The sequence below is a fragment of the Pseudoliparis swirei genome, chromosome 23 (genome assembly GCF_029220125.1).
Source record: "Pseudoliparis swirei isolate HS2019 ecotype Mariana Trench chromosome 23, NWPU_hadal_v1, whole genome shotgun sequence".
NCBI classification, from domain to species: Eukaryota; Metazoa; Chordata; class Actinopteri; order Perciformes; family Liparidae; genus Pseudoliparis; species Pseudoliparis swirei.
Window position 1 is genome coordinate 13,098,762 of NC_079410.1, and position 24,139 is coordinate 13,122,900.

At 41.3% G+C, this 24,139-nt stretch overlaps 3 protein-coding genes and 1 non-coding gene across 5 annotated transcripts; 2 read left to right on the plus strand and 2 right to left on the minus strand.

The window, feature by feature from the left end:
- The first annotated feature begins 1,257 nt into the window (after positions 1 to 1,257).
- Positions 1,258 to 15,002, plus strand: hgs (hepatocyte growth factor-regulated tyrosine kinase substrate). 2 transcript variants are annotated; one of them, XM_056406809.1, is made up of 20 exons: positions 1,258 to 1,874; positions 3,867 to 3,951; positions 4,067 to 4,142; positions 4,306 to 4,398; positions 5,289 to 5,406; positions 6,189 to 6,241; positions 6,620 to 6,688; positions 6,839 to 6,963; positions 9,137 to 9,248; positions 9,466 to 9,564; positions 9,644 to 9,739; positions 9,900 to 9,938; positions 10,043 to 10,207; positions 11,800 to 12,013; positions 12,095 to 12,267; positions 12,355 to 12,495; positions 12,785 to 12,962; positions 13,103 to 13,239; positions 13,337 to 13,519; positions 13,655 to 15,002. In XM_056406809.1, exons 1-20 carry the CDS (start codon positions 1,838 to 1,840, stop codon positions 13,778 to 13,780), a joined length of 2,319 nt encoding a protein of 772 aa, XP_056262784.1. In that variant the 5' UTR covers positions 1,258 to 1,837; the 3' UTR covers positions 13,781 to 15,002. The 2 variants fall into 2 exon arrangements, with proteins under 2 accessions (XP_056262784.1, XP_056262783.1); XM_056406808.1 differs by having other exon boundaries at positions 1,259 to 1,874; positions 9,137 to 9,254.
- A 48-nt stretch (positions 15,003 to 15,050) lies between these two features.
- zgc:103625 (methyltransferase-like 26 B) lies at positions 15,051 to 16,570 on the minus strand. Its single transcript, XM_056406962.1, is given in 7 exon segments — positions 15,051 to 15,271; positions 15,358 to 15,427; positions 15,510 to 15,599; positions 15,601 to 15,669; positions 15,852 to 15,952; positions 15,954 to 16,034; positions 16,505 to 16,570. Coding segments are annotated over 7 exon segments (576 nt in total). The 3' UTR covers positions 15,051 to 15,172.
- A 231-nt stretch (positions 16,571 to 16,801) lies between these two features.
- On the plus strand, positions 16,802 to 20,447 carry mrpl12 (mitochondrial ribosomal protein L12). The gene is made up of 5 exons (XM_056407211.1): positions 16,802 to 16,970; positions 18,246 to 18,444; positions 18,536 to 18,598; positions 18,809 to 18,946; positions 19,600 to 20,447. Exons 1-5 carry the CDS (start codon positions 16,912 to 16,914, stop codon positions 19,714 to 19,716), a joined length of 576 nt encoding a protein of 191 aa, XP_056263186.1. The 5' UTR covers positions 16,802 to 16,911; the 3' UTR covers positions 19,717 to 20,447.
- Positions 20,448 to 20,893: 446 nt separating this feature from the next.
- Positions 20,894 to 20,965, minus strand: trnae-cuc (transfer RNA glutamic acid (anticodon CUC)). The gene has a single exon. It is a non-coding gene; the product is annotated as a tRNA-Glu (tRNA).
- Between the last annotated feature and the right edge of the window lie 3,174 nt (positions 20,966 to 24,139).

Genomic DNA, 24,139 nt, shown 5'->3' on the forward strand with positions numbered 1-24,139 from the left:
ATCTCCTGTCTTCCATCTCCTCTTCCTTGTACCAGGGACAGAGAAAACACATCTTTCTTTCTCAACATAAAAATTATGGGATTCCTTTAGTTAACAACGAGTACTGCAAACTAAACACATGTCTTAGCACAAGTGATCTCAAAGTACTTTTTACTAGTTTTCTAGTCACAATAGACAAGCCATCCCATCAACGATCATGGATATCTAAAGTGATCAGATTTTACTGAACAAAGACACATATCAACACAGGATGTTGCAAGACGTGTGTTCCTATCTGTCAATATTTCTCTGAGAATCTCCAGACTCCTTTAAGTAAATGGTTATCCAGAGAGAGTTTAAAATACAATTTCAGTAAATTAACAGCATTCCAGATTCTTGAACTTTGGTTGCTGTACATGCTGACTCGATGCATGCAGATTCTGAATTTCATTTTCAAAGCGACATGTTTTTAAACTAGATTAACTGCATAGAAAGTTCACCTTGGTATTTGCTTTCTATTCGCTGTACACAGTCAAATAAGTCCGTCCTTTTCAGCAGAGGACAGAGCAACACAATGCCACTTTATAAAGCATTACAGCACCACCATAACAATGGGCACCAGTGTTCCAAGTGCTAGGTAGTGACTCATACATGACCTAAGTAGGCAATGCTGGGAGAATACAGTAAGGCCGACTGTCCTATTAACACTGCAGCAGGGAACACGCAGAGTAAGACAAGTGCAGTATATTCATATCTAAGCAGCATATTAAAGATAATATTAAATATAAACACTGATTTGGTGAGGACAAAAATATGTGTACTTTATGCAACCATACAGGACAGTGATGTCACAGACTGCGGGAGTACACCTGTGCTGCATCATTGGAGGTCAGGATAAAAACAGATTTTCAGAGTTGTCAAGTTACTCTTTTGCTAATTTTAACAAGCCTACGTTGTATAATGTGTAGTTTAATTTAATTTGTTTAGTTCGTTAATTCATCATGTTTCCTTACAATATAAACGTTGCATTTTAACTGGTATATATATACGTTTCATATTGCAGTGGAGTTAAAAGTAGGCAACACTATATTTTCTTCTGAAATAGAACTAGAAATAGTATTTTACTTTACAACTGTATACTGTTACTGTACATGTACTACGCATCTGTCGACATTATTATAACATGAATATGAATATCCAACGTTATATTTTCTTTTATTTCAGACTCATGAGTCCATATAGCAACAAATACAACCACGATATATACAATACAATATGAGGACACAGGTATAATCATTGCAGTAAAAAGTCACTTGTGGTTAAAAACATACAAACACTGTTTCCAGAAACAAGAACAATATCTTGTATCACTTAGTGTTTGGCTCAGTTAAGGCCTCATTTAATCGACATTTAAATGTGTATATAAATTCCTCAACACAGCATGGAAAGTGGAAACATTATGAGTCACAAACATATGACTTGTCCATCTAGGAAGCCTGAGCACACCTAGTTGTTCACGACTCCCATAGCAGTCTTGTTTATTCCTTTATCAGTCCCGCTTTGAGTGAGATGCAACACAATATTACACTGTAGTCACATTCCTTGAATGTGTAACGCATACTTGGCCGATAAAGCTGATTCGTATTTGTCTTTGTGATAACTGGACAATGTACTTGCTGTTGTAAATACCCGTCGCTAGAGGGAGAGAAACGCTCCCTTAACGTCTCCCCGGCGGAAGTGGGAAGTAGGAAGAGCCGTACAGCTGTGCTCGGTGGCTAACAGAGGAGCTAACAGGCGAAACCTCCGCTTCACTCAAAACAAGACGCCGCGACAGATACGTTGACACGTCGTATCCGACATGGGGAAAGGCGGAGGCACTTTTGAGAGGCTGCTGGGTAAGTTATGGGCTCATTCGTTGAGTTGGTGGTTTACGAGCCAACTGTGAGTCAAAGTGCGATGTTTTCCCAGCGCGTTGTTTTGACAGGGCTGTGGCTCTCGGGCCAGCTAACTCACTCCAGCTAACAGTCTCGCTGCGATTGTTCGGAGGCCCAGACTGAGCTTCAGCAGCCCGATTAAACTGCATTACAATCGGGTTGGTCCGTTGTGATTTCCCCCTCGCAGTCGCCCCAAAGCCGCGGCACCGTCTCCGTGTGTTCTCTTGCGCTGTTAGCTTAAATAAGAGAGGCTGGTGGTTTCCGACAGCTTCGTTATTTACGTTAGTTAGTAACAGCGTTACTGTGTAACTTGTGACTGGACTGTTTGTGAAAGCAAGCAGCCATTCGTGAGATACACTTGTGACTTCTACGTGTGGTCCTCCGTTAGCTCCCCAACAGGTTGATGAGCTAAACGAGTCCTGGTTTAGATCGTTACCTTTCTATCGATATACAGCTGGCACAAGTGACGTCAGGGGGCTTATTAGCCACGTTTGTTGTACATGTTGAACATTGACAGCCACAACGTTGAAGTATATTAATAACTGGAGGACACAATTACGTAATAACCCACTCATTATTTCCCTTGATTTTGACGGGGAGCTTGATCTTCTAGGGTAGAAATGAGCCTGCTAATAAACAGCTCTCTGTGCATGTTGGACATTCTTATTGTGATGGATGATTATCATGTTGTCTGTGCTCTGGTGTGTTAATGTGAAACACAGGAATTTAGAAATGTCCACCATGTACGCACTGTATCCACTTGTTTACAAAACTAGACGTTTCCACAGCCTCACGATCCGGTGCAAAGCAAAACAAACCTTGAGGCCCTCATCACTGGGTAGTGAACTGTAGCTGTGCCTTTTTACATATTCCCAATGATGCAATTGGTTGATTTATTGCCACAAAGCAACTGTCAAACAGTCTGAGGCCACTTCCCAATTTGGCTTCACCAAATGTCACAACACTCACAGTGGAACCAGTCATACAACCACGTTTTGGGAATAAGTGCAGGCACTCAATGATATTTAAATTTTAAAAAGTGAAATAAGTACAAACATTGTGTTAATCATCAGGCATCTTTTGAAACTAAGCTAAGACAACATTTATATTAGTTTACAATAATGAAAAATAGTTTTACCAGATATCAATGTTGCACAACACAAGGTTAACCAATACCACTTACATGTGTTTACTCAATAAAAAGACACATGGATGTAGTTCATTTATCTGAGAAAACATTACTGTGTGATTGCATATAATCAAAAGAAGCCTAACACAAGATACAGTACATCTTTCTATATATACATACACGTCATTGTCGTTTTATATGTATTAGAAACACATGTCACTATAACACAACAGTATTTAACATAATCACAAATAACAGCCTCCTAAATGATCTTAAAGCTCATTGAAAACCTCTGACAGTTTAAACAAACCCGCATGTAAAACCCTTCATGACGGAAGGATTTACTGCAGGACTGTTGCATGAGACTGTTACTTTTAGCTAGGTGTACTTAACCCTTGTGTTGCCTTCGGGTCAATTTGACCCGATTCAATGTTTAACCCTCCTGTTACCTTTATATTTACTAACATATTTTACCCTTGAGGTCAATATGACCCCAGCTATTAAAATCTCAAGAAAATTATTAGAATTAATATTGTTTTCCAAGTTTAAGTGTGAGGTACTTTATGTTTGTTTGTTGACTCCCGAAAGAACACCGACATTAAACATTGAATCGGGTCAAATTGACCCGAAGGCGACAGGAGGGTTAAATATTGAATCGGGTCAAAATGACCCGAAGGCAACACAAGGGTTAAGAGTGTAGTTGGTTACCCTACTTTATATCTATATATAGACAACGATCAGACAAACATGTTCTCCATGAAGCAAGTCTATAATAATACAATCCAATACCATTATAACAATTTAACCCTCTGTTCTAACTGCAGATAAAGCCACCAGTCAGTTGCTGCTGGAGACTGACTGGGAATCCATCCTACAGATCTGTGATCTCATTCGACAAGGAGACGCACAGTAAGTCATTCATCATATCATCAGCTGTTGAAGCTGATCTGTTTATTAGGTTTATTGTTACTTACATTATTGCCTTGAATTTTCTATTGAGCAATATTTGTGTTTGTTCCTGCAGAGCTAAGTCTGCTATCGGGGCCATTAAGAAGAAGCTGAATGACAAAAATCCCCATGTGGCCCTCTATGCTCTTGAGGTAAGACATGTTACAACTGTCTTTTTTGTTGTGTTAGTGCTTCGTGTTTTGTCCTAATTTCTTCACGTCTTTTGTCTTTTTTTGGAGAAAGCTTCTTTGATGAAATGTGTGTGACATAGAGGCATAGTGAGTGATTATGTGATTATGACACCTCGCCCTTCAGGTCCTGGAGTCAGTGGTGAAGAACTGTGGCCAGACGGTCCACGATGAGGTGGCGAGTAAACAAACTATGGAGGAACTGAAGGATTTACTCAAGGTTACACTTATTCTGTTCATGTCTTGCATTTCATAATCCTGTTCTGTTTCATTTCAAATATACTATTCTAGCTGTTCTTTTATCTTTCAAGTCTCAACATAAGTTCTGAACATAGATTAGCATGAGTTCTGACACTAGTTTAGTCAATACTGTCTTTTCCTGGTTACTATCTTTGCTGACAAATGTGAACTGAACTCAGAGTTGAGGATATGAGCTACTAACGATTATTTTATTATCAGTCAACTTATGCTGTTTGACTAGCAGTCCAAAATCCCAAGTTTTTCAATTTGCTATGATAATAAACTGAGAAAAGCAGCACATCCTCATATTTAAGCTGAAACCAGTAAGTATTGGGCAATGTTGTTTGATCCCTAACATCCAAAATGATAAATTCTGGGATTCTTTTCCAGTTTATTTTCTGTTTATCTAGTCGTGCACTATTTGTTTCACACCTAAATGTGTTTAAATAATATATAAATGATATCAGTGCCACTATGTATTATGTAAAAAAGCAGTGTGAAGTTTGGATACAGTGTTTCGTGACAGACGGGGTGATTTGTCTCACCATATCTTGGCTGGAAGCTTCACCATGTCAGGCAACAGGCTACATAACAGCCTGACGAGCAATATTTGATTGGCTCTTTGCTGCGTCATGTGACACAAGCTCCTGCAGCTCATGCTGGTTTCCACTTCCTGATGATGTCATAGCCTTGTGACAGGAGTGTTTTTTCAGACTAGAACAAAGGACTTCTCACCTCTGTTGTAGCCAAACTCAATGCTGTTTGAAAAGCTCACTGGTACCAATGTTCTTGGACAACAGAACGCTTTATAAACGAGGGATTGCCGAGGCTTTTTATTTCATTGTGTGGTTCTTCTACCACCAGAAACAGACGGAAGCGAATGTAAGGAATAAGATCCTGTACCTGATCCAGGCCTGGGCTCATGCCTTCCGCAACGAGCCCAAATATAAGGTGGTCCAAGACACTTATCAGATCATGAAAGTGGAAGGTAAGAGGACACATGCTGTGTTTGACTTTGGTTTCCTCCCACTAAGCTTGGCTGAAAGGAAGCTCAAGCATCTCTGAAAGAATAATTACCCTCATAAATGTTTTCCAGTACCGTCTTAGCTATAATTAAATTTAGAAAAAATGTAAATACAATGTTAACCATATTTGAATGACTAATGCTCTATTTGCACGGGACTAGTACAGCAATGGGGCCTTTCGTAATTTGTTATAATTACACGGAAGTCATGAGCTCCTATTAGTCCCGTGTGAATCCGAGTCTCCGTGATTTGGATTCATATTTAGTTGCAAGGTGTTTTGCTCTCTTTTTTTCTGAAGAGACCTTTCTGTGTATTCTATAAACATTATTTTAATTTAATATTTGTAATAATTATATCATAAAGTATATTTTTGATGAAAGTGAATGTTCTCATTCACTGGAGATAATGTCAGTAAATGTAAGTAAAAATACACTAATATTTAGCAAATGTGTTGCATGAAACACAGAGGCTTTTTTAGGGTCATTTCTAAATCTCAAGTGGTCTCCTGGTAATATTAGTCTCGTATGAATATGGCTTAAAACTGAACGGAAAGCTCAACAATATTAAAAAACATTGTATTACAGAACAATTTTGATTAGAATCAAAAACTGGTTATTGCCACGTGTGTTAAACATACAGGGAATTTGGCTGAGATTAATTGTATTTAGTTTCATTCATGTCTTGTAATGCGCTGCTAGTACCATAATGTAACTTAACAGGTCTGTTTTTTCTTTCTTTTTCACAGGTCATGTGTTCCCCGAGTTCAAGGAGAGTGATGCGATGTTTGCAGCTGAGAGAGTGAGACCATTTAGTTGTTCTTGTTTCGCTGATGTTAGAGTTTGTGACATCTGTCGCTGATATTTGGATAAGGATAAGGATGTTTACTGTCATTGTAAAAACATACAAAGAAATTAAGTTGGCGACTCATCAGTAAGTACAGCAGCAACAGGTAAAAACATGTAGAAAAATGTTAAGTGAGGACATTTCTAATTTAAAACAAGACATAAAAAATAAAAAAATGATTAAATAAAACATAAACCATAGGCATCAATGGTTTAAAAGTGATCAATTGTAGATTTGGAGCTGGTTAGGAGCTGGTTATTGGCACTGAACTACTCAGAAGAGGTGATGTGAGCACATCTGTCCTCATGTGTGACGCCTGTCTGCTTGGTCCAGGCCCCTGACTGGGTTGATGCTGAGGAGTGCCACCGGTGCAGAGTCCAGTTTGGAGTTATGACAAGAAAGGTAGGCAGGGGCTTTGAGATTTTATGGTTTCCTTTTATTCATTTGTGTGTGTGTGTGTGTAGGTGAATTTGTTGGTGTGTGTGTGTGTGTGTGGAGTAAATGTTGGTGGCGCATGTCCGGCAGTTGACCTTGATGTGTGTTCTTGTCCAGCACCATTGTCGAGCCTGTGGCCAGATCTTCTGTGGCAAGTGTTCGTCGAAGTACTCCACCATCCCAAAGTTTGGCATAGAGAAGGAAGTGCGTGTTTGCGAGCCCTGCTTCGAGCTGCTTAACAAGTGAGTCGCCACGTCGGTCTCACAGTGTGAAGTGTGGATGGTGGTTCTGAACAGTGTCTCTATGTCTGAAGAGCACAACGTCATGAGCTGCAGTATGACTAGGGATGGGAATCGAGAACCGCTTCTGTTTTAGAACCGGTTCCCAGTGAACCGATTGTTTGGGATCGTCAGCCAAATTCCTTAACGGTTCTGCTAACGGTCCTCTGTGGCGTTGCGCATGCGCGAACTTTTTTCGTTTCTTCTTCAGACTGCAGCAAACATGGCAACTAGGCAGAAGAGTTCTAAAGTTTGGCTCTATTTCACACGACAAAATGACAACTACGCCACTTGTAACGTGTGTAAAAAGTCTATTTCGTCGAAGGGAGGAAATACAACAAATATGAATAAGCATTTGAACACAGCATGGAATTAAATGACAGGAATGTCACGTGTTCGATGCAGCAGCTCAGCTAACGTCGGCGCTTCATCTCTTTCTGTCCAAGGTAAACTCCTCAAAAGTGATCACAACCACTCACTGTGTGAAGCCATTTGCCTTTATTGTGTGGAGTCGATCAAGTTATCTTCTGTCCCTTCGTTTGAAGCACACATCTTAGCTCCGGCATTGGCTAGTGAGAGTGTGCTCACCTGTGTGCGCGCATCACGGCTGAGCGATGCGCGCACCACTCGCTGTGAGCGCTGCGCGTGCAGACAGCATTTAACAGAGCAGTGCGTGCGCTCTGATCGCTCTTTTAATGAAGTATCGATTTAAAAAAAATGCTAATTCACATCGTGTTTAACGTACGGGTACTTCGTTAGTATCGCTACACCGTGCAGCGTGACAGCAGCATATGTAGCGGACTAACATTCAAGCTAACCCAACTTCCCAAACGCTGTGGACATCTGAACGCTGATTGGCCGAGACGCGACACGTCTCATCAAAGATGTTTAGTTGCGAAGAGCACCACTTCACATTTTCTCCGCGTCTCACTGCAATCTCAACGGCAGCGGGCCAGGTGAAAAAAATAATAAATCGGAACGCGTCTCTGGTATTGTTCAGGGGGCCGGTCCAAATGGGGAGGCGGGCCGTAGTTTGGGGACCACTGGGCTACAGCTAGCACGTCTTGTACACCTCCTCATATCTTTGTGTTCAGGCATCCTCCACCCCACCTGAGAGAGTGTTCTCCACGGCTGGAGACACGATAAGTCCTGAAAGATCGCGTATCCTCCCGGAGAAAGCAGACATGCTTATTTTTCTGCACAAGAATTGTTGATGATCCATACAATTGATGGTTGCACACTTGGTATTTGCCACTGCTAGTTTCATTTTTGGCAGCTCAGTTCATATACCCTTTTTAAAAAAGGAAGGAGCACTGTAATTTCTAGGAACCTGTTTAAATTAAACAGAATACATTTTATTTAAGTTATGTAAGTTTTATTTTAAGTTCAAGAGGAATATGTATAAATGTTTTTGGTTATTTAAAAAAATGTAAATGTGTATGTATACATACTGTATATGGTGTGTGCAGCATTATAGAAAATTATATAAAAGAAAATTAATGTAAATAAACCCATTTGTGCTCTTTTTTTCCACCCCTTGCCCAATAAGAATCGATAAAAGAATCGATAAGGAATCGAATCGATAAGCAGGAATCGATAAGGCATCGGAATCGTTAAAATCGTATCAATTCTCATCCCTAAGTATGACACTGTCTGTTATTGTGTTGCTCAAGTTATATTCCGTCTACTTTGGTTATTATACTTTGTTCCTGATCACTGTACGCCTCGATAGCTTCTTGGTTTAGGGCAGAATATTTAAAAAGATTCAATCCAGCGTCTTCTTTACTCGCCCGTTTCCATGTGTTTTTGTGCTTGTTTATGTTTCACAAGCTCCCCGAAGTGGTTTGTTTGTTAGCTATTTATAATGAATTCTATCCGAATTTAGACTTTGCTGATTTGGTATTTAACACTTAGATGCCCCTGGAAAAATATAACTCATTCTCATCAGAAGAACACATTGAGTTGCAATGGTCTATGTATAAACTCACTTTGAGCAATGCTGCAAAATAAGGGTGTTGGTATATGAATGACTCGATAGCAACACACATTCTAGTCCGCTATAATTTCATGTTAATGAGATTTGGTTGACTGACTGACTTTGTACGTTTAAACCTCCCTGATCCCTTCTCCTTCCCAGCCACCCCACTCTCTCTCCTCCACTTAGGAAAGCTGAAGGGAAAGCCCCCACCCCAGGCCCTGTGGAGCTGCCTCCTGAGTACCTGACCAGCCCGCTCTCTCAACAATCCCAGGTAGAAGTAAAAAATGAGATGGCCTTGCTGATGGTCTAACTGGTTATAGTTGAAATGAATTTTGTGGAGGAAGAAAGTCCTTATTTAAGGTCTTCCCCCAGACGAAAACAGATCTCCACCGCTTCAACGTAATCTGTATGGGCTAATTTTTTTTCTTCATACATTCATTATTGTAGGGCTGTTTCTAGATCCTACCAATGCTCTGCTCTCTCTTTAGATGCCTCCCAAGAAAGATGAGGCAGCCCTGCAGGAGGAAGAGGAGCTGCAGCTCGCCATTGCCCTTTCCCAAAGCGAGGCGGAGGAGAAGGATCGAGCGGTGGGTTGCGCAGCTGAAACTTTGCTTTGTATTTGTACTCCTAAGAGACAGTGATGCATGCATGTGTGTGTTCCTACAGAGGCATAAGAACTCCTACTCGATGTATCCCAAAGTGGATCCCACTCCAGTGACTTCCTCGGCTCCACCGGTCAGCACGCTCTACACTCCTCCTGTGGTGAGACCTCTTCTCCTGCTGCCTTTCTCTCTGGCCCAATTAATTATTTACCACACCAAACAATGTTTTGCGTTATTAAATAAACTCGTCTGCTGATTATTGAGCAAATTCTGGAAATTAGTTTTGTCACTGACCAATGTGAACGATGTGCTCTCCTCAGAACTCCTCTGCTCCATCAGCTGAAGATGTAGACCCTGAGGTACATGTCTTATTCTTCTATTCTGCAATACCTGCCTTATATAGACTAATGGGAACTTTACATCATGCTTGTAATACTGATGGTTATATGTCACATTATTCCAGCTGGCTCGTTACCTGAACAGAACATACTGGGAGAAGAAGCAGGAAGAGGCTCGCAAGAGTCCCACCCCCTCAGCTCCTGCCCCTGTGCCATTGGCTGAGCCTCTTCCACCAATCAGTCAGCCAGTAGAAATTCATGTCCCTGTCCAGCCGGTCAGCATAGTGGAGGTATGTTGACATTGTCCCGAGAGCCGATGTTGGTTGGTACAGGGTTTTTCCTGGGTCAAAATGGGTCTTCGGTGCTCCCCAAAAAAATGTTTATCGCGCTGTGCGCGCACGGTCTCTATTGCTATATCACCGTAATTAGCAGACATCTATGTATTTTTGGGGTTTTTTTCCCCAGAAATAATGGAGGCAATGCTTGAGGAAATCATTTTGCTAAAATAGATAGGCTAATAGATTGACAATTAGAGATGCACCGATCAGGTTTTGGGGTGCCGATCACCGATCACTGAAATCAGTATCTGCCGATCCGATAATACCGATCGCGGTGTTGATTGAAGCATTCTATTTATTGTGTAGCATTATTGCCTAGGACTATGAGGAAATACATATATAAAGCAACTCAAATATTAAAGAAATTACAGATTTCTTTAAACATTTAGGACTTTTACTTTGAAAAATGTCCTAATTGATACATTAAAATTGTTTGATTGCTATTATAGGGGATTTAAGATATGTATGGAACACATCTGCATTATTCATTTCCTGGAACTCTTGGGGAAATCTATATACAGGACTTTTTTAACATACAAAAGTCAGACTTATTTTTATAAACTCTTCCTTGGTACAGTAAAAATGTTTTAATGTTAGCATAATTTAAGCTAAATCTCAGAAACGATCTCTAAAGATACAAAATCAGTTAATTGTTTACTTTTATATGCTAGTGTATGATTTGTCGTCATCTTATTTTGATAAACGGATGTTGTTTCACGTGGTTCTTTCCGCTAACTTTGCAAAACCGGATGTTGTCACATAAATCCTTCTGCTAACTTTATCAAAACCCTCGCACGCTCCCGATCGAATGCGTTTACCGTGAGCATCAGTCTGTAGGGGCTCAGACATGTGAGAGTCGGCTGAGTTGACCCAGTGATTCAACTCGGGGGACGGGGACGCCGCTCGGTGGTGAGGATCCCCTCGTGGACCTCTCACTCTGCGGCCCTCGCCGGGCGCATCGTCTCCGTTGCGATGCGCCGGGATTGAAACGTCTGATAGTTCTCGCAGATGTTACGTCATCTGATCGGCCGTTTTGAGAACGCCGATCAAAACCGATAATGGTAATATCGGCCGATATGGATCGGCGCCGATCAGATCGGTGCATCCCTATTGACAATAGTCCAGGTGTATTCGTGCACGTCGGGCTGTTGAGTGAGTGATCAGCAGCTGGCCGCTCTGTCCATTTGCGCACCACCTCACAGTTGCGTATTGATCAGACAAGAAGACACGCTTATCAACTCGATTACTATTGATCAAAACAGAACGAGGGTTCGGCTGTAGCCGACTTGAAACATACTATTGAGAACATATTCGCTGACATGCACGTGATGAACACAGTTTTTTTTTTTTTTTCCATCGCAGACTTTTTTTGCCTTAGGCGCTCGGGATTCGTCATAGGCGTTCGGGAAAACGGCTTAGGCGCGCGCCCAAATTTTCTCTATGCAGGAAAAACCCTGTTGGTATGTTTTATTTTGAGCCGAACTGGAGTGCCCAAACCACAAATGACTCTTCGTGTTTTGCCTCCCTGTCGTCCCCGCCTGCAGCAGCAGTACCAGAACGGGGAGTCGGAGGAGGACCACGAGCAGTTTCTGAAGGCTCTGCAGAACTCCGTCACCACCTTCCTTAACCGCATGAAGAGCAACCACATGCGCGGGCGCAGCATCACCAACGACAGTGCCGTGCTCTCGCTCTTCCAGTCCATCAACAACATGCATCCACAGCTGCTGGACATCCTCAACCAGCTGGATGAGAAGCGATGTGAGTGTTAGCTGTGTGTGTGTGTGTATCCCAATGCTTTGTCCAGTCCCTGAACTATCGCATCACGTTTGCTCTCCGCAGTGTACTATGAGGGGCTGCAGGACAAGTTGGCTCAGGTGCGCGATGCTCGGGCAGCCCTCAACGCGCTTCGGGACGAACACCGAGAGAAGCTCCGTCATGCCACAGAGGAAGCGGAGAGACAGAGGCATATCCAGCTGGCGCAAAAACTGGAGATCATGAGGCAGAAGAAACAGGTGATGAAATGAGGCTCTCCGTGGAAACTGCACATGTTGATACACTGTTCATTACCTTGCTCACGAGTCTTTGTCTTTGAACTGCAGGAGTACCTGGAGATGCAAAGACAGTTGGCCATCCAGCGTCTCCAGGAGCAGGAGAAGGAGAGGCAGATGCGTCTGGAGCAGCAGAAGCACACGATCCAGATGAGGGCCCAAATGCCTGCGTTCTCTCTGCCCTACGCTCAGGTACACACTGCATGCGTCATTGGGATTAGCAGGGTGGTTGAGAGGGAAGCTCCCTGTGCGACACGTTGGCAAGACGCATGCTTTATGTCTTCATGTTGAATGACTGAGGACCACAGCACTAGAGTATTTACGATGCTCTTTGTAATTCCAATCAGCAGTACGATGTATTTATCGGTTTTGATCATAAAATGGAAGTTTAGACACCATATTTACCTTTTTTATAACTCCTTTGAGATTAAATGTCTGATTTATATATATATATAATACGTCTGCTGTTCTACATATGCAGTCTTTGCCCCCCAATGTTGCGGGAGGGGTCGTGTACCAGCCCGGTGCTCCACCCAGCTACCCGGGTACCTTCAGCCCTGCAGGTTCTGTGGAGGGTTCACCTATGCACAACGTCTATATGAACCAGCCTGGGCAGACTGCACCACCACAGTACCAGGCCATGCCCAGTGCTGCCCCAGGTGAAAAGACCTACTTTTGATAGTTTCACATATAGAAAATCGACCATGTTCGATTGCTGCACGGCAAAAATATTTAGTCGGGAAACATTTCTCGGTGTGTGTGTGTATGTGACCGATTAATTGTCCTCTCTTCCTTCCAGAACCCAATATGGTAAATGCATACGTGTACCAGGCTGCAGGCAGTAACGGGCAGCCTGCTCCTCCACCTGGTCAGGCTCCGCCCACAACTAGTCCACCCTACTCCAACTATCAGCCCACACCCACACAGGGCTACCAGGTCTGATTGACTCACTTTCTTTTCATGATGAGAACTACAGCCAAAATATTCAAAGAGAAATAATCAGCCCACTCGATATTGTCCTTGTTCTATGCAGAATGCTGTCTCTCAGGCCCAGAGTTTGCCCCCGATGCCCCAGCCTGCCCCCACCAACGGTATGGGTTACGTGGGCTACCAGCCATACGCCATGCAGAACATGATTTCAGCATTGCCAGGACAGGACCCCAATATGCCCCCACAACAGCAGTACATGCCCGGCCAGCCGCCCATGTACCAACAGGTTAGCCTCTTCTTCTAGCCTCCTTCTTGGATAATGATTTTATTCTTGATTTCTGCTTCTTTTTTTATATATATATATATCCTCACCAACCCTCTTGTTTTTTGTTTTTTTTACCTTTACCATTTTTCTTGCTAGGTTGCTCCCCCTGGCGGCCCACAGCAGCAACAGCAGCAACAACAACAACAACAGCAACAGCAGCAGCAGCAGGTCCCTCAGGATGTGCCTGGCAGTACAGAGGCACAGCTCATCTCCTTTGATTGAAAGCCTGCATGCTGCAGGGTCTGACACACTACACCCTCTCGCCTCCTTTGGTCTTTCCCCTCACTATTCAGACTTTCCGCCCTCTGGAATCACACACACCTCCCACCTCCTACCTTGCTGTGATGTCGTGGCAATGTAAACTATTGTGATGATGTTGCAGAACTGTCGCTCTCCTTACCTCTCCCCCACTGTAGTATGGGTATGCAGGGTGAAGCTGCAAGAGAGGGCACCTTAACCCTCTTTCGCCCTCTTCCTCCCTCTTTCCAGCTGATATGTATGTAGTATGTCCTCATTATATGACTAACTGAAGGTCAGAAATAGTCAGTGGTATTAAACCAAAAAAAAGGAAGTATGATAATAATTGAGGACAAAAAGGAAAAGACATAACCATCCTTTGTCTCCTATTTTTCTAAAGCAAAATCTGCATGTTAAAGTTTAATTATTTTCTGAAATTGAGGTGAATTATTGCAACGTATTCTATCAGTTTGGGCAGTGATTGAGAGATATCTTTAAGTGCTGAGATTGTGGGTGCGATGTCTAGGGAGAGAAAGCACAGTCAAAGGCCTGACGCGTATGGCTCCAACTCAGATCTCCATCATGGTCACAGCGTGCCATTGCAGCTGTAGGTTCCATCCCAACTGGGGACGTCTTGCTTTGGCATTCATTTGTTGTGCACTGCTTGGATTAACAAGTGTCTTCATGTACTTTCTTAGAATAACGAAACCTATTTCAGGGATTGGGCATTGGGGGAGCAGTGTTAGAACATTAGCTGGGTGGTTGTTTAATCCTCAAAAATAGTTTAATACATTTAATAGTTAAAAATGACACAGCTCGTGACCATGAAACAAACTACAGTCGCTCTAGTAGCAGCCTGCATCTCTTTATTAAAATGATTTGTGTTGCCGATGCAAGTAAATTAACCTATAAAAACCTCCGGCCACCCCTTGACGTCTGCATTGGGTTGCAACTGTCACAGATGAGGACATTTACGTCGTAAATAAAGGTGGGCGCTCGTTTCTAACTTGTACTTTACTCTCCAGAAATGTGGAAATGCTAGCAGAGCAAACATGTGCCGCATGTATGTATGTATCACGCACCCAATCAGTGATTCCTGTAACTCTTCAGTTGCCATCTGTGAACTTCTTTATTGCATCATACTGATCTGTCTGACTTTAAAATTAATTTTAAAATTATATTTAATAAATATCTGGTTCTTATTGTCCACTTGCTTCAATTTTTTTTTTTTAGGATTGGAAAAGAAAGCGATGTGTGGGTATGAGAACATTTATTCATGTAAATAAAGTGTTCCATGCTACCTAAATTCATGTTTCAGAGGGCCATAACATGACATTGATAAGTGATAAGATGAAATGTACTTTGACATAAAACTAATTATTGTGCATTCCAAAAGAAAATGAGCTTTTCTTTGTGCACTTTGGCTTCCCAAAGTTTTCTGAAGATGAGGCATTTGTAGTATTCTGCCATCTCAATCTAGAGATAAAAAACAATAAAGGTGGACAAACTATATTGAGGTTATTACCAGGTATTGTTACCTGGTGCTGAAGCATGTGACTCACCATGCGCATCCCGCTCCCATCGGCCAGCTGTCTCAGCACATCGATGTCTGGAAGACCCCACTATGGATTCCTGTGTAAAAAGGGTTAAACATGTCAGTCTATTTACACCCAGATGCATATTGTTGCATTAGAGTATGTAAACGGCCACTCACATTTGTCGAAGCTCTGCATCCAGGTGTTCATTACAACGTGGTGCAATGGTGCCATCGTGATCGCATACACCTGGAAAAAGTTTATATTGTTTCGTTGGCATCCAGGTGGACAGGCTGAAGCACATTCTGTGCATGGGTTGCAGCAATGTATTTCTTAATACTGAAAGTGAGTATGCAGACTTAATCTTACATTTTTATTTTTATTTGAAATAAATAAATCACATGCTATTTCATATTCACATAACTGGAAATGCATAACCTGTTGTCTACAAATCTCGCTGTCACACACTTGACTGTATGACCATATAGCTATTTGGGAGCCTTTTTCTGTCGGACACAAACCTGACCTGAGACGACGCTGTGATGTCTGATAGCTGCCAGGTAACAAAGGACATCTTCTGGGTAAAACGTATGACATGCCGCCCAGTTTCAGGGCCCAGCTCTTAAGGCGAACAGCTGCCTGTGGGACTGGTCCTCCGGTACATCTTCAAGCATTAAACACAGACTCTCCCTGCTCCTCGCTGCCTGAGGAGACAGCAGAAGGACATGTTACCCTATCATTTAGTATGCCTGTGGATGCATTGCTTTTCTGTCTCAGAGGATTCTTCTTACCTTAACTTATGCTGTTTGACAGAAACTAGCTGCCAAATGGCATCTTGGTGGACACTGATCGTGGTGGACTGTAACAGCAGATCGTTGCAGAGATTATTTGGTTAAGAGGATTCCCTCTCTGCTCCTCCCTGTTAAGCACTGACTTGTACAGTACAGATATGACACACAAACACACACACAGTTTATACTTTTTCCCGGGCGCTTCACCGCAGCCCACTGCTCCTTAATAACTAAGGATGGGTTAAATGCAGAGAACTAATTTCCCCTTGGGGATTAATAAAAGTGTATATTTAATACGTTTGTCTCTGGATAGCAATGCCGATCAATATGATAACCATCATAATGTGTGTGATCATATTGCATGGTGATGTATTGTATCATACCTGAGTATGTTTAGAACCAGTGTTGACTGTCATCTGGTGTTCATAGTAGAAAAACTGCAGCAACATGGTTGATTTATATATATATTATATTTATACTATATAATTAATATATATGAATTTAGTTCGTAGTATTATCGATTAATACACGTATTGATCCTTGCGCTATTATCTGTATGAATATCAGCGTATGCACAGTTATTTTTTCTTTTCACACGTCCCTTATGGGTTCCCGTAGGTTTTCTAGGAGTTCACGCAATGCATTGCGGGTAGGTCAGGAGAATAGAGGCAGCAGAGAGGACGCCATGTGCTTATGAGGCAGAGGGAGCGAACAGGGACCCGGCTGTGACAGACTTTGCTTGTTTTATTTTTAAGAGACACCGGGGGAAACGGCTCCACTTAACGTTAGCATGTACCGCACCAGCCGCTGCCTCCAGACCGCGCTGCGGGTCGCAGCGACCTCACACCGGTACGTAACGTTCGCGGAACAAGCACGTAAATGGAGGCAACGGTCCATCAGGATCCGACTGCCTGCATCCTCAAGGGCAGACAGTCTGTGGCTGCTGCCGTTTACGTCGGTCGTGAAACATGCCGTCGACTCTGCAGCTCGTCTGAATACAGACGCTGCATTTAGTCCGCAGCCGTTTGTTTCAGACACGCTATGTGAAACATGTTAGCTAACGTTGGTATTGGCCGTCAGTGACGTCAGCTGAGCTTATTCAGGCTATAACTAACTGTCTAAACGCGACGTAATGTTATGCAGTTGTTCACGTGAAACACGGCGTCCTGGTGCAAAACGTTTTTTTTTTTAAAGTAGCATCTATTTGATGTGCTCCTCTTCGGAGCGACTGACGTCACCAAGGTCAACCTCGCGTGCTCGTTGGAAGGCTTGTTAGTTTTTGCTGTTCGACTGACTGCAAGCTGCATCTCTTCGCTTGCTCTCTTACATTAACTACAGGTTGTATGTTCAGGAACCGATCGGGTTCATCTGTGCGTGACATAAGAAGAGGCAAAGGATATATATGAGGATCACTATCTGCTGAGCAACAATTATGTCAACTGCATGTTTTGACGCCAACGATTATTATATATCACGTGTTCTTCCATAGAAGTCACAGACAACTGACAGTTTTGAAGCTGCAACTCAGAAATTTTGATTTTAATTATATAACCGGTTATCGACATATGTACTCGGTCGTGCAATTAAACCATGAATAATGATATTGTTTTAGGTGTGATTCTAGTTCTTGTAATTTAATGAATTATTTTACCACTTCAAGCAAAATTACAATCTTTCTAGAAAGAATAATCAATTGAACTGGTCTGTGATAGGTGCACTCATGGAGACCCACTTTAAAAAAAAATTGGGGTGATTTTTAGATTGAGCATAAACCACATAATGTGTCAGCTAATCACATGAGACAGGTGTGAATGCATTATGATCCAGTAATTTAAGATGCATCAGGATTAACTTGTCAGTGGTACATTGTGCATTCATTTAATAATGTTGGAGTTCATATCTGCCCAAACATCTATTGTACTGAGACAAAGATTGGTTGTTTTTACCATACTGACAGAAAACCTCATCCTTTTCTAAAGCGGAGCACTTTTTTGATAAACAGTTTAAGTTTCTGCATTTGTCAGAATTTAAGATCCCTTCTGATGACTGCTGCACATCTGGATTGGCTGTGTCTTGTGTCTTGAGATCTAAGGACCTCAGCTAATCAATGTTCTCATTTTCCAGGCAACAGCTTCAGCGACAAACGCCAGCCTTGTGTGCTCTCAGACTTCTGAAGACCAGCTCTGCCCTCCACTCAGACGCCATCGCCATCCCTCCTCTTGACGGAGCACCCAAACGGTATTCCCCGAAAATACAACAGCTCGTCGGTGACATAGCCAGCCTCACTTTATTAGAGGTGTCCGACCTCAACGAGCTGCTCAAGGTTTGTCGACAAGCCACTGACTCTAAACCACGATACGTCCCGTCAGACCGCTGCAGCTCATTTTGAGTGACAATCTGTTGTTTTTTTGCAGAAAACTCTGAACATTCAGGATGTTGGAATGATGCCGATGGCTCCCTCAGCTTTACCTGCCGCTGTAAGTACAGAAAGTAGATGATTTAACTGTAACACTTAGGCAAAATAACATCATCTGCTACCACTCCCTCTATGAACTACAACTTCAATAAATTACCAAAAAACACTTCTTTGACATCGGATATTTATTTAAAAAAAATATATATTTACAAATTTCTTGTCAGTTTAGTTAGCAAATTGAATGTATATTGTTTTCTCTATCTGAAACTAGGTTGCAGACGAGGAAGAGGCACCAGTCATAAAGGAGCAGACTCAGTTTACAGTCAAATTGACAGAATTTAAGGCACCTGAAAAAGTTAAACTGATAAAAGAAGTGAAGAACTGCATCCAAGGCCTGAATCTGGTGCAGGTAAGTCTCATCATTGGTGCTTAGTGCTTAATATTGAGCCATCTAAAGGTGACCGGTGGAGGTTCTGACCACCGCTAACACTGAGGAATAATGTCTGCTGATGGACAGCAGGTGGTGGTAAAGTGCCAATAAATGCCGAAAGCAAGCAAACGCATTGTCAAGGGCTGCATGTGGGCACACTAGAATATGAACAGTGCAAGTTTTTAAATATTCTTTAAAACATTTAACATGTTTGTTCCACCTTAAGATCACACACACAATGTGTTAAGTTAAGAAACCTTGTTTACAAGGAAACTCCACATTGTGCCCTTAATATACATTTAGACAGTTGATCCAATGTGTGTATGTTCCACAATAATAAAGGTTTGTAGTGCCAAAAGTAGACTCACAATAATATATGAAATATAATAAAATATATTTGGTATCCCAGATTACTTATGGTGTTTGATGTAATATCTATGAAAACGAGAGCGTCATTATTAATCTAATAAAGAAGGAATATTTCAACAACCACGATCGGACTCTAATATTAGTCTCTTTTTTTAAAGGTATATTATTGGTTTCTATACCATGTAGCACTTTGACTCAGGACAGTGTCCTAGTTCCTGTTTCCACATCACACTAAATCTTTTCATCTGTCTTTCCTAAACCAGTCAAAGAGACTAGTGGAGTCTCTTCCCCAGGAAATCCGAACCAATGTATCCAAAGAAGAGGCGGAGAAATTGAAAGCATCCTTGGAGGCAGCGGGCGGCACCGTTGTCTTGGAGTAGCTCTACGTGCCAACCTGTTGTCCACCATTTTGCTGCTCATGCATTTAATTATTCAGTCTATTATTTTCATTTTTTTTTACATGACAAAGAGGAGCATCCTGGGAAACAAAGAAATGCCTTCTGACATTAATACTGTGTCAACAGTATCAGATTGGTCAGGACAACGGAACTTTCCAGGCACACAGCCTGCACAAATAGCCACCCAGCTGTTTGCGTTTCTTTTTCTCTGTTCTTGTGTCTTTCTGATACTTGTGAAGCAAACAAGCGACAAATACTGGCCTGACTGACGAGTCAATTTGTGTGTGTGTGTGTGGTTACGTTTAACTTTTCACAGATGAAACGGTAATGCAGTCGGGACATTGTTAACATTCCCTATGTTGAAAAACACCAGATACTGTATCTAGTTCAGGATGGCAGAGCTGAGTCCTTATTACTTATAGAATTGTTAATAATGTGATTAAAGTTGAAATATCCATAACTATTTGCACCTTCTCTTACATGTTCTTGAATGATGTTATGCAAAATATTGGATATAAAAAGTTAATGACAAGGAAACTGTAAGATCAATTTAATGCGTGTTCTGTTAAACGTATCATGAAGCACTGACTGAAAAGTTAATTGTGACTGTAAAGGCAAGAAGTGAAAATGGTAAATTACAGTAGTTTGCATCCTGTGTTCTGTTCTTTGACCACTAGAGGTCAATATCTTTTAATAAACCTCAGTTTGAGTCACTTCTGTTACCTGTTTAAACCATAGTTTGTATTGATATACGGTTTAATCTCCCAATTGATTGACATGTACACAATTCCGTTGCTGTCTGGAAAAATAAGAAACTAGAACGGGCACTCGGTAGAGTGCATACCTTCGCATATCACAATATTGGGCATTGAATTATGAACATTTTGGCATTAGTTGCATGACAATTGGACACAAATGTATCGTGCTATGGTTAAAAAAAAGATGTTGACCTTTCCATGACTGACCCGGTTTATCCCAAAATTTTCTAGATACTACTTTACACACACGTTTGAAATAGAAAGATAACTTGCATTTGAATGTGTAGATTTAATGTATATCCTTGCGGTTGCGGCGGGTTTAGTAATCATAAATTGAATCAACTCCCTGTCCTCCCTGCAGAACGTCGTCTTCGGTCCTCGAACATTTTACAAAACAGTCGTTCCCTGACCGGGAATCGAACCCGGGCCGCGGCGGTGAGAGCGCCGAATCCTAACCACTAGACCACCAGGGAAGTTGTGAATTTGCCGCATATTAGATCATTATATACGCACCCAAAATAAAATGGTGCCATAATGTGTAGGTTAGAATATATACCTAAGTTCATCAGTTTTAGTGTTTAACTTTCACAGTAAGACTGCATGCACACTAGAACAACAACCATTTTGACGTTGGTGTGTAACAGCCAGTCATTGGGCCAATTCCAGTGCCCTGGTCCACCTCAATGAAACACAGCCATAGAACACATTTAACCTGCAACGACTTGTCTATAATGGCTGTATGGGGTCTTTTTCCTGAAACTGAAGCTGCTTCAATACTCAATGTAAAGGCCCTGTGCACCCATGGTAAACCCACACCGAATATTTTCAATAAGGTCACCCTTTGGACCGCTTCCACATGAGTGCAGACTGGATGGAGGAGATATTTTGTGATGAACTTTGTACTGTTTGACCTGATGCCACTGATTTTAAATTGACACCAGTCGGTGTGTCTATTCTCTATATGGCTGTGTTTGACTTTACATTTTCAAAAAGCTTGTATTAGGACAGAAGGAGGGCAATTTGCCCAGAAAAAATTAAAAATGAAATATCTCATAAACACTCATACTTAGGGACAATAAACCACATGAAGAGACATTTTGAACAGTATATTAACCAGCAGCTTGAAAATCGAGAGTGAAAAATCGAAAGTGCTCTGTTAAATGCCAAATCCCAATCACAAATAATGGCAAAATGGCAATACAAATGTAAGTGGAAATATATTAGATACAAAATTGCAAGACTTGTTTACAAACATGCAGGAAAAAGGAAAGCATAACGGCCAGCACACATTTTGACTTGTCATAAGCACAGGTTGTACTTATAACATTAACGATGGTTTATTCAAGTGTCCTACTGAGCCATGACAGTGTCCAGGACCTGAAACTGAAGCATAATTATTACCTTCGCATTGAAAATGCGGAAGGTTATGTTTTGATTGCCGTGTATTTATTTATTTGTATGCGTGTTATTCGCATAACACAAAAAGTATTAAACCGAATCGCATGAAATTCGGTGGGATGATTGGTTATTATCCGGGGACCATTTGATTAGATTTTGGGATCAATCGGGTCAAAGGTCAAGGTCATGAAAAGGTCAAAATCTTCTTTTTACCATAGCACGGCAAATTTTTATCCAATTGGCATGCAACTAATGCCAAAATGTTCATAATTCAATGCCCAATCTTGTGATATGCGAAGGTATGCGCTCTACCGGGTGCCCATTCTAGTTAACTATATAATGCTTCAGTTTCAAGCATATGTACATAAACGGAGGTTTCAAATGTCAAAATGAGAAAAGGGCAGATTATCTATCAAAACAGATGAATAAAGATGATGTGTATGAGTCGGGACACAAGAAGCCAAAAGGCAACATCACATCCAAGCCACTCTGTAAAAAATGGTTTTCAAATACTGATATAAAAGAGTCTTCTTAAGTCTTCTGAAAAGACAAAAAATCGATGTAATTCAGTTTTAGAGTCATGGGAGCCCTGCATTGTTATTGATTTGGCTTCAGGCTGCTTTATGATGTACCACTGCATTGAATCAAGTTTAATACAACATAACAGAGAAACTGAAGCTACAACTAGATGCAATCAGAGCAGGTGATGTGGAGCAATACATCATTTCACTTGGGTGAAATCTAAAAATGTAGAATATCAAATTAGAAAACTCAGTTTTCAGCCACCTAATTATCTTCATCATAATGTCCTTCAAGTAAATGTAAACTGAGTCTTACATAAAGTTTACATTTGAAGACGTAGACTTGTGTGCAGTAATAAAAGAAAAAGAATACTGTTATTGGACAAGCATGGGACAGAATGAATCACGAGGCCCCTCCCTCTCCAGGCGGCCCACACCCCTGCTGCACTTCATTTAAAACCACGGCATGCTTCAGAACCCAAACAGGCGTGTGGGCTTTAAAACTACCGGAGGAAAAATTCAGCAGCTTTAAAAACTGTTGTTGAATGTTCTTTAAAAAAAATCTGAATAAGAGTATAGACATGCGTTTTGTTTTTGACCTCATGACCCTTTGTGTGACCTTGAGATTGACCTTTGATAAGTCCTTTTCAGAATGTGCAGGTTTAAATAAAGGCCGCTGTCCACGGTGCATTATAGAAAAGTGTTTAAATATATATATACTAGTAATTAATGTCCATGTTACTCAATTTTGGATTGACTGCTTCATTTTGTTCACTCTTTTTTCCACAAAGACTAATTCTATATGACGGTTTGCCATCTGATAAGATGAACAGGTCAAAGGTCGTTTGTCTTTCTACCACAACGTCTTGCTGGGGGCCTTTTGTAGTAAATGTGTTACATCTTGACAGTGTGTGTCGTTAGTCTATATCTTAGTTTATTGGTTAATGTATGTTCTCCAACAAGGTTTGCAGGTGGTTTAATTGGGAGCCCAGCTGTCCAGTGAGTGGATAGATGCTTAATGACATCAAGAAAGATATTGTGCGTGTTTGTATAATATTATAGCACTTTTGTACTTCACATTATTGACATGGACTTCAGTCATAACCTGCATAATGCAGTGCTGTTACCGTACTGCCACCAGGATGCAATAGCCTAAATTAGATGTAAAAAACAACAACATCTTTTCAGCACTGACATAATAAATAAATTATTCAACAAGAATGTTGTAGTTTTATAAAAAGATGTTCCCTCTCTTATATTTTTTAATGTAGAGCAAATACTAAGTAGTGACATAATTTGAAATTCAGGGTTGGGATGGTGAGAGATTTAGATTTGACGTCACAGACAGATGATGCCGTCACCTTTTTTCTGCTCATCATTCAGTTTAATTGGCCAATTTTTGATGCATTCAAAAGAAAGATAACCACTCTGAAGGTTACTCATCCTGATAAGGAATTGGCTTTGAAATATTTCAGTCGTCTCTGCAGGATGCAGAACAATGCCAAGTTTCCGGTAAAGCTCAGGAGAAAGTAGATGATTTCTGAAAATGGGAATATATTCTTTTATGTCGTGGAAATGCAGATAAGTGGTCTATTGTTTGGAGGGAGGGTATGATTCATAAAACTCTTTCTTACATGACAGACAAAGTTTGTTCCCCTCCTATTATGTGCTATATGCAGGAAAATACCTGCAAACTGACGCATTATAATTTTTATTTATTTATTACAT